The 10,899-nt window shown below is 37.9% G+C and overlaps 1 protein-coding gene across 1 annotated transcript; it reads right to left on the minus strand.

Annotated features, from left to right (window-relative positions):
• Window positions 1-272: 272 nt before the first annotated feature.
• Window positions 273-3,988, minus strand: MS3_00008842 (uncharacterized protein; the record flags this gene model as incomplete). Its single annotated transcript, XM_012938079.3, has 4 exons — window positions 3,740-3,988; window positions 603-1,103; window positions 423-549; window positions 273-383 (listed from the first exon to the last, which is right to left on the minus strand). The coding sequence occupies exons 2-4, from the start codon at window positions 1,094-1,096 to the stop codon at window positions 273-275; spliced, it is 732 nt and encodes a 243-aa protein (XP_012793533.1). The 5' UTR covers window positions 1,097-1,103; window positions 3,740-3,988.
• Window positions 3,989-10,899: the final 6,911 nt, after the last annotated feature.

The following is a 10,899-nucleotide window of genomic DNA, read 5'->3' on the forward strand; positions in this document are numbered from 1 at the left end:
TGACCGTGTGAGAGCATTTCAAGAGGGAGGGTGGGCCCACTCCACTCTCGGCCATGCCAGGGCATTTAGGGGCCTAGATTCCACTACTAGTCCCTATCCACCTTTGTTTATAAAACTTGTGGATGAAGGCAATACGCACAAGATGGCACATATGCCAATACCAAACTGATCCATTGCAATGTTAAACATCAATGGGAAGATTCAAGCAACAAGAACAACAACAACAATATCAAATGAATTTATTTCTATAAAACATACACACTCATATCTATTTATTTCTTTTTTTGTTTACGTTCTAGTTTATTTTGTTCATCAGATTCATGAATTAATTTAATAAATTTTGGATCTTTTTTACTTGGATAAAAACCAAAACGATCTCTTGCCTAAAACAAAACAAAAATGATCCATATAATAACACTTACCTCTTCCATAAACATTTTCATTTTATCCTTTTTTATATTATTCATAGATAATTGTTTTTCTTCTTGATTATGAAATTTTTTTAATAATTCAGGCATTTTATTTAAATTTTTCTTGATTTTTAACATTCTAAAAAATTGAAAATTAAAACAAATTAAAGATTCAATTTATATTCAATTTACAATGTTTCATTATTCAATCGTGTTTTATTCTCTTGTTCCTTATTCATGTGGACTATTTCTAATATGGAATTTTCTAATAGATTTTCTTTAGTTTTTTCATAGATTATTTCATGTTCATTCATAAATAATAAAGCTGGATTAATACCACATTGTAAACCATATTCACCAAATAAACATCTTTGATAATCTTCTGTTTTTTCTTTACGATAAATTAATTGAAAAAATTCTTTTGTTGGTTTTATTCTTCTATTTAAATGAGATGGAAGATGTGATATATCGAAATATTTTAATTCTATGGGAAGATTTGAATGAAGCCATTCTTCATTCCATTGATCATAAGAATTTAATTTAGATTGTGTGATTGTTTGATAATCATTCAAATGAAATGGAATCCACCAATTACGATAATATTTTTTATTTCTAATTTGATGAATCACTATAGATTTTTGATGATGAATTAATTGTTTATTCACATGAGTAAATAAATGAATCATTTAAAATCTATAAAATTAAAGAAAAAAAAAAACACAATGATGAAATTACCATACGTTTAGAGTTAAATGACTTAACCGGAAAGATATAAGTAGCAGAGTTTCTAGTGATACTAACTTTACTTGCCCCCCCCACCCATATGACCATATACAACTGAGAGTGGTGAGAGCCAACTTTACCTCTCGTAATGCTCTGACATAGCCACATGTATACTACTACCATCAGGGAAGTCCTACCCATTGCCTTCTCGCATCACGGGTGTTCTTTACGAAATTGAGAGGATGAAAAAGTGAATGTCCGGCACTTTAAACACGTTGGTGGACACGAAGAGTTCACTTAGGGGAGTTGGAAAACTTTCATGCCAAACCAATGGTGTACATGGGATTCAGGATCCTGAAGGAACAAATGGCGTATGAACCAATTGTTGGTCACCAGTTACTATGGGACTGCATATCCTGACGTTGCTCCATTGCCTTGTGGATCAAACTTTTAGTTCAAAGGTTACGGGTGTGGCCCCCTACGAAAATCACCTGCTTCATTTTGATTTATGTGGGGTATATCTATCCGCTGCCCCTTTTTACCAATATTTGTGTGTTTAAATAAATAAATATAATTTACTTAAGTCGGTCAGAATAAAATGTTCACATTAGTAAACACTTATATTCGGTAAATAACTCATAGATAGTAGGAAGCTCATTCTCAAAGCTTTACACTTAACTTTCGATAACGACGATTTCTTTGTGAGTTATCCACGTTGTCAAGACGTTTAAATACAAGAGTATGTAGAGGTGAATTGATTTTAAATATATTTACTACTATAAGGGTATCAAATTATGCCATATGTTAAGATTTCGACAGAAAATATAGTACCCAATCCCACTATTAATTGAATACTATAAGGTGTGTGTTAAATTTCTCGATGTACATTTCCTAAGTAGTGATCTTGAAAACGAAATCAGATCAGTAACGAAGATCTTGCAAGCCTATTGAGATGACCGCATGAACTCCATGGATAACTTTTTGAGGTTGGTTTTCTACGATTTTCTTATGAGTAGCTTGTTTTGGACTTGTTCAACCTTAACGCTGGCACCAACAATACTTTGTGCTACTCCTATAAAAAGGAATAAGTTTTGCAGCCAATATATTTCTATTGGATTATTACCATAAGTATACTTATGGTATACTTATAAGCCCACCCACAATACCAAAATCAAAGGTGGGATCTAACGTGGAATCTTGCAAAAAGATCTTGTCGACAATTAACTAGATACAGTTTTCCATTTAACTTTTCACTGTCCATTATTTTAAGCAATATATATGTCATACCTGATATTACCATTTACTGAGATATCACTACAGCACAGTATCCAGACAATGAAACTAATTTATAGGTACTAGATAAGCTCTGTAACTTGAAAGACTTCTACGAAAACAGAACAAAAAATCATATTTGATCAACATATGCTACATTAAATGACATAAAATGCGGTCAGCAAAGTGATTGCAGATGTGGATATACCCTGGCAACTCAGTCAAAGAATTTGTTTTTAGGGAACAACTACATTCAGTTAATCTCAAACAGGAGGATGAATATTCCAGATAATAATTAGACCGGTTTCTTAAAATGATGCTATACAACATTATTTTAACTATCTAGTATAAATCAAGTGTAATCTTTAAAAATAGTAGTTAGTTGACATTAAGGACAGATGAAGAGTCCAGTAAATTAAATAAACCTGTTATGTAAGAGCAAGGGATGAAAATTTAAGCGCGTTTTAAGATACTCAACCGGAAATTAATGAAAAGTATTGTTTCTTTACAAAGTTAGGGACAAGTGTATTCTCCAATCTCTTGACTTCGGGGATAATTTCGTTAATTGTGGGGATAATGAGACTAAATACAACAAAATTTCCCTTGACCTGGGGTTTTTAACTTATTTTTGTGGTTCCTCCTAATATTTTATGCAATGACAACTTATTATAATAACTCAGTACAGTGCATTTTCTTAATGGACACTTATCATTCACATAGATATGATCGGCAATTTCTTTAGACGTTAAATTCTCCCTGTGGACAAACAGTTGGTCGTTCAAAAGTCAACTGCTAGGAATAAACATCTGCATTTCCTCCTTATCGTTATGGCGTAAGCTTTCGATTGATGCCATGAGTTAATTTTATGGCACTATACAATTTAGAAGTGTTGCATAAGATGAAGATAATAACCCCATAATATTGCATAGAGACTGGGATATACTTACGACGTATATATGTCATCGTAATGCATTAGTGCGTGGAATGATGGGATTTATCTGCGGATAGTGACAAATAACGTTCGTGTACAGTGAATAATCCGGAGATTTCTTAATGAAGTATGTATCATATGATTATAAAGTATATATATATACAGCAGTCCTAAGGCGAAAATCCAGACCAAAGAGAAATTTCTGATTCCATTCGCTATATCGTCAGAATTACTAATGGGGCTTATTTGAAGTTCCCCGAAAATTATCGAGATTTGCCCCAAAGACCTAAGATTGAGGGATGTTTATGAAGTAAATTACAGTCAGAAAGGGGTTGTCTAGTAATTGAATGCTGCGTTGAGCAAACTCATCAACAGATTATTAACAACGTGATTATGAATTTACCCGAATTTAAGGGATATTTAAAAGAAGTTACGGTGACGCATCACACTGAATTGGGCGCAAATAAAAGAAGTGTCTACAAACCTCATTCTTTTCTGAAGAGAAATATTATCAGCCGCTAAATCCGTTGGCTTTATATATAAGAAATAAGGACTATTTTTTAATCACGAAGAGCTATGATTATTCATGTGCATCCTTGTGAGCTTAACAGTGAAAATATACGTTAATAAAGGTCGGAGCGGTTGAGGAGTACGGAAATCGAACTCACTAGTGCAGCAAGACAACGGAAAAGCTTAGATTAGGACTGGAGTCGACTACCTGTAATAACAGCTGAGACGTTTTGCTCATCGTTCGACAAAGACGCAGATCGCTGTTTCAGCATTCATGTCTTTGATGGGTACCGCCTCTGGAGGGAGTGATGTTAGAGGTTTATTGAATTTTGTCAGCAGACAAGGGACTTTGGTCATGAGCCTTAACCAAATGGATTTGCGAGAAAACAGCTGCACATTTTAATGTTGCTGTCAAGTCGTGAATGCGTGGCAACGGGTAACGATCAGGAATGATAGTCACTACAATACTCCCCTGGGTTGAATAGAAATCGGAAATCACTCTTTGCGAATTCCTAGTTGTCTCGTCGCATTTTCATCCTATGACTAACAGTGTGTACGGTATCATAGGTGTTTCGCTAGAACTTTAGGTTCGTTGGCTGAAAAACTATTCAAAATATATATTAGTATTTATTTAAGCCCTTAGCTCGAAATACCTAACACTTTGTTTTACTGCTACTTTAAGAACATTTTTCTTCGAGTGATTCAAAAAAGAGAAGCCTAAAGTTTACTTTGGCTCTACTCAGCTCATCTGACAATACTGACTTACAATCTTTAAAGAACAGATGGATTAGTGACCTATCATGAAACTCACGATCCTCACAAATCATATGGACAACTTATGTGATGCGCCAATACACTTCAACTAAAAATACACCCCATCAGGATAGAACACGGAAGAGCTGGTACAAAAGGTTCGTGTAAACCGCGTTGTGATTAGAATCCAGAGGTTATAAAATTCCACAGTGAAAACCATAACTACACGTTCTACTGAAGTGGTTGAATGTATTACACATGTTTATTGTTTGAATCTGATTAAGTTAGGGACAAATGAAGATGAATATTTCCTGATGTAGAACTGAGAGTAGTGAAAGTGCCTTAGGGACATTTGTTGTCCAGTCACCTTAGATTTTTAATAGCTTTTACTGAAGCGTGCCTGCTGCCCCGCCTCTTTATTCATAGCATACCAACGAAATCGTTCTATTATTACTTAATGGTCTCTCCAGCACTCTGACGATAAAGCGTATTCGACTTATTGAAGGTGTTGCGTCCATAATGTTTCAGCACGCTTACGCGATCTCTGCCTTTAACATTGTTACATACTAGTTTTTCCTTAAGTGTTACCATTTGTTTTATCCGTGGCTTCATGGTTGTTGAGGATAATTCGTGCCGAAGATTAGTGTCTTCCCGTTGAATTTGATTGAGTTTAAGGAGGTCGAAACCTTGGAAATTGTTTGAAGACGTTATGTGAGTTAATGCGTCTGTAGCTACATTTTTTGCCTCAGATATGTGTTGTATATTTGAAGTAAATTGTGAAACGTAATCTGCTTGTGAAGACTCTCAAAAGGAGAGTTCGTGTGGAGACGAGTTAGGAGAGAAGGTGAGAGATTGATCTTCGGTGAGCAGAGTAAATTCTCGGTCTTCCACAGCGTGTTGGGAAGTGCTGTATAGCACGTAACGTTGGTGAGAATCCCTTACTAAAATTGCCATACCTCGGTGCACTGTCTCGCAATCGTCTCAAGAAGGATGCAAACGGTTGTCAGGGTTGTTTGCCGACTTTTGTATGACTCCTTCGATTGTCTAACTGGATAGGTATACGGAAATACTAATGGGTTATTCAATGTCCTAGTGTGCGAGAATGGTTCGTTTCACGAAAATTTCCTTAACTTTGGAGAATGCTTTATTCACGTTCTTTCTCACACTGATGAGTTTCGCACTTATACGATGTTGGCCTGTTAACTGTCATGAGAGACGCTCGATTCGCAATGATCCGTCGACAGAAATTTACCAGCCCGTTGAACATACGTACTTGTTCGACTGTGTACGGTTCACAGTAATTCACTTGGATTTTCAGAGGGAGTATTCCTTTAGCGCCAATAGTGTGTCCAAGAAAATCTAAGGGATCGGTGCGGGCTTGACATTTCTGAATGTCTACAGTAATGCCGTTTCTTTGGAAAGATCCGAAAACAACGTCCAGATTCTGGAGATGAGATTCTCCGTCCGGACTTGCGATCAAGCATTCATCTGCACATCCTTGTACGAAGTAAAGACCTCCAAATAGGTCATCAATTAATCTCTGGAACGTTTGTGCAACATTTCTTACGTCGAAACGCGTGCGCGTAATTTCGTAGAGGCCGAAGAAGGTGATGATAGCGGTTTTGTGGATGCCGTCAGTAGCCATGGAAATTCGCTTATACCTTTCAAGGTAGCTGTCAAGTCCCGAATATGTGGCAACGGGTAACAATCAGGAATGGCTTCCGCATTCGGTCGACGATAGTCACTACAGTACTCTCCTTCGTTGAACAGAACTCCGAAACTACTCCTACAATCACTGAACCTCTACCTATTAGAGTACAAGTGTCCAATAGGTGACCTCCTAGTGACTTGAGAACCACGGTGGATCTGATGCACATTTGAGGGCGCGGGTCAGCATTCCTACAGCCGAACAACATATGGAACTCAAAACAACCGTCAACTAACACCAAGGTTACAATTTTCAATGCAAATGTCAAGACAGTTCTACTGAATGGGGAGGAAACCGGGATAACTACGAAAGCCATTATTCAGAAGATACAAGCATTTATTAGCAATTGTCTACGTAAAATACTTCGGATTCGATGGTCAGACATTATTGGAAACAGTCTACTGTGGAAGAGAACAAACGAGATCCCAGCGAAGAAAGAAATCAGGAAGAAGTACTGGAAGTGGATAGAACACACATTGAGGAAAAGACGCAACTTCGTCAAAAGGCAAACCCTCACATGCTATCCCCATGGCAAAAGGAGAAAAGGAACAAGAAACACATTACTTTGAGAAATGGAGACAGACATGAGAAAAATGAACAACAATTGGATAGAACTAGAAAGGAAGGCCCATTACGCCTGTTACTCTCAATGGAGCTTAGGCCTCCGGCAAGCATTCTGAACACTTCCGGGCATCCTCTTAACCACCCACTTAGGCTAAAGCGCAACAAAAACCTTAGAGGTAACACCCAGAACCCGGTGATACAGTACACCCGAACGGACTGTAGATCAACGTTCCACGCCTCCGGATAGGCCAATCCAACCAAAATTTCAGGAGTTCTTTAAAAAGGAAGTTTGATATAATCTTAAGAACTAAGGGGAGTGTCGCACCATAATTTTCAGAATTTTTCCTCTTTTGTTGTTAATTATACCCAAGTTATTACCTGGAGGAACAGGTGATCCACTGCTACTAGGTACGGAAGCCCGTTAAGCGAAAGCTTCTTCTGTTCCATCCAGGACCATGTGAACTTCCTGATGATAGTCTCATAACTCGATTCAATGTCTCGCGAGCGTCTCAATAAAAATGCCAAATATTCCAAGTGTTGTATCTGATCATTGTTTTAAGACCTCTCCATCTGCCATGTCGAATCCATTTGCGGCGATACAGACCGGTGCTTTAATTTCCTTATGTGTGAGCTTGGTTGATTTCGCGTTGCAGTCTTCAGTTAAGGAGGTGTTCATTTCGCGCCATCGTACAAATTCATGATTTCCGCTTTTTCACAACTTTGGTCTGTTAAGAGTCCCTGTAAACATGCACAATTCGCTGTGAACTTTCAACAAAAACTGACCAGTCCGTCAAATGTGAGTGATTGGTTCTGGATAATCCATTTTACTTTGTGGAAGACGAATACTGTGATATTCAGTAATATACCTGCAAAAAACGAAGGGGACGATCCCGTTATGACATTTCTGAGTTTTCTCAGCAATCCCTTGCTTTTGTTGTCATTCAAAAACAAGGTTCAAACTTGAAATCAATGAGTCATCGATGTACACGCACCCGGAAATGAAAGCACTGAATGCGTCGTCGATGAATCTCTGGACGTTTGTGAAGCATTTCTGAGGCTGAAGGTCACTCACAAAAAAATCGTAGGGTTCGAAGAGAGTGACGATAGCCATCTCAAGAATGTCGTTTGAAGTCACAAGACTTTATTTAACCTCTTCATCAAAGTTGAATTACGGTCGTTCACCTCAAGGTGTCTGTCAAGTGGTGGATTTTTACTTTTTTTAGGGACGATATGCGGAGATGCCCGCTAGGTTTGAAGCTATCACGAGTTCACTTAATCTGCGAACGAGAAACAAGACTCGGTGACCAAAGACCAGCAAGCTAGCTACTGATGCGTCCCATCTTTGATAACTAGAGTGAGAAGATCAAGCTTGGAATGGGAAGTATATTCTGCAAAACAGCCAGAACGAGCGATCACAACAAGCGCAATTCAAAACGTACATATATCAATTATATATGTAATCGATATTGCCACGGAAGTTTTTTAAACATCCAATCGATAAGTTAGTCAATCGATTGCCATTGAAATATTTAAACATTTAATCGATAAGAATAGTTTACTTAACCAACAAGTATACGGTAAAAATATACGTATAGAATTGGTCCACAAACGGATCCCCAAAATTACCACACATGATTCTTATCGGGGCATAGAAATGCCTATAAACTATTCGATGGCTTTATACTGAACAAAACAACCATATGCTAGAATTGGTTCCTCGCCAGCCTTGGAGTCGATCAGCTCGCTTCCGAAAATGCAGATGGGCCTATTGCCGTGATGTTGTGTGTAACATTGCTGGTCAAACGTGGTAGTATCTGTCGTGTTTTGCGACGTTCATGGTACTTGCATAGTGTCAGTCGTAAGTATGGATCGATATAATATTTAACCGCAACCAAGCATAACCGGCAACCAGAAAGCGTACTCCCACGAATAGATGACTTAGTATTTGCGTCTAAGTTTGCTTGTTTAAGTTAGTATATTTTAGTGCCGTAGCAGGTCTACACAACGATCGGCATAGAAATGTCTTCTACGACGAAAATCCAGAGAATGTGTTAGCGCAAATCCACATCAAGTTAAACATATATTTTACGAACGGTGGCGGTCAGTTTTCTATTTGAGCCTGTGAACTGAAGACCGGATTATGTGGATGGCCTTTAGTATTTGCAAGAAGAAGTCCGACTTCTGCTTTACTGTCGACGAGATAGAGAACTTTCCGTCACCAGATCAATAATGTATAGCAGATGGCTACTTCCACCGGCTACTGTTGCCATTAACGCGTGCTGGTAGGGAACTTTCCTAAGAGTTTGTCGTGACAGAAAGCCTGGCCCTGTGGGAGCTTCAGGGTTTCCTGTAATTTCTAGAGGACTTAGCGTACTTGTTGTGGCGCCAACAACAGTCATGATTATTGTTAGGATGTGCAGAAAAATATACCAATAATTATCATGTTAAGTCTGATGGTGGCCTTGGACTTTAAATGTACACTCCCTATTGGTTGATATTTATTTCACTTGTTAAATATTGTACAAATGTTGTTTTCTATTTTATGGTACGATGTGGTCTGGTTGATTAGTATATAAATAGAGTAAGTCTGAAATATAATGATTCATATCTCAGAGGCAGTGACTTGTGTTCTGGACTCAACTGGCTGGGCTAGACAGCGAAGTGGGACCAATCAGAAAACTAGGCCGTTTATTACGTGTTTTCCGTGTCACATTAATTCGATCGATAATACGCTGCGCATTAAATTAGCAGTTCACCCGTTACAACAATTATCCGCTTCTCGCGGTCTAGAAACAGATCTATTTGGTGACAGTTTTCTTCGAGGAGCCTTGGAGCGTCCGAGTTCACGATGAATATTAAGGTGAAGGGTGATAGTATGACAGAGATCTGTAAAGTCCTTTCGTGTCATTTGAGGCTTTTGCATGACAGAATAAATCCCAGTGTTGGGGTTCTTTAGAATACGATTAGCAGATTCTGCTTGTTCATCGACAGCGTTGCTATTAAGTGTGACAAGAACCGCTTACACCTGATGTAGAAGTAGCCATCGTCGAAAGCCCGTTGATTAGTGGCCTACGCATATATAGCAACATTTCTATTTCTGAGCTGAGTCCCTTATCGTTTGTGGAGATGGCACAGGTATTCAGTGTTTGACAACACTTTTACCAGCAACACCTTCTAATATAATTCGTACCCACCAAGAGAAATCGAAAGACAGAGTCGAGGAGATCGGAAGAGTATATTTGGCGATGACCAATATATCGGAATTCCATGATCTAATCTGGCTAGCGATTGCGGTAGATGTTGAGCACAGCGTTACCACACGTGATCTGGTGCGGATGCATGACCGAGTGCCTTCAGCTAGATGAGTCCACTAAAACATATGGTCAGCATACAATGTCGAAAACTTACAAAGCTATTTATTTTGGGGACTTATTTACCGCCACAATTGTTTAGATCGCGTTTAGAGACATCTTACTGTAAGGTATTGTAAGGATAGTTAAAGAAAACTTATTCTAAAGTTAGGTTTTTTTACTGTAAGCATTTTTCATTAGTTCTGACAATTCGTACTATTACCGGTAGTGACTGCAAAATTATCGTTTAAAAAACATGACCTTTGACATTCAGTTCTGGTTTGTGAACACAGCGTGATCCATTGATTATCGCAAACAAATACACTGCAACACACATGCTATTCTAGTTTCCGGAGAGATCAACTGATTCATTTATCTCAAGCCACATTTTGAACATGTCACTTGTGAACTTATTAACCTGTTTTCATATGATCGTATGTGTGTTAATTGCTTTCCCTATTTACTGCGTGTCTGTAACTTATTTTTGATCTGACTATAAACATTGAGTAACGCTTGATCAAACCGAGTTGGGTCACTTATATTTTTTTGATCCTCTTCGATCTCCCCTCTTCGTCTCATTTCTCCGATTGTCTGTTCAAATTAATGAGTACATGAAATATACATATTCAAAATCCATTATCGTATTTGGCTTATTTAATTCCGTTATTCACTAACCCA

This window comes from Schistosoma haematobium, chromosome 6 (genome assembly GCF_000699445.3).
Source record: "Schistosoma haematobium chromosome 6, whole genome shotgun sequence".
NCBI lineage: Eukaryota > Metazoa > Platyhelminthes > Trematoda > Strigeidida > Schistosomatidae > Schistosoma > Schistosoma haematobium.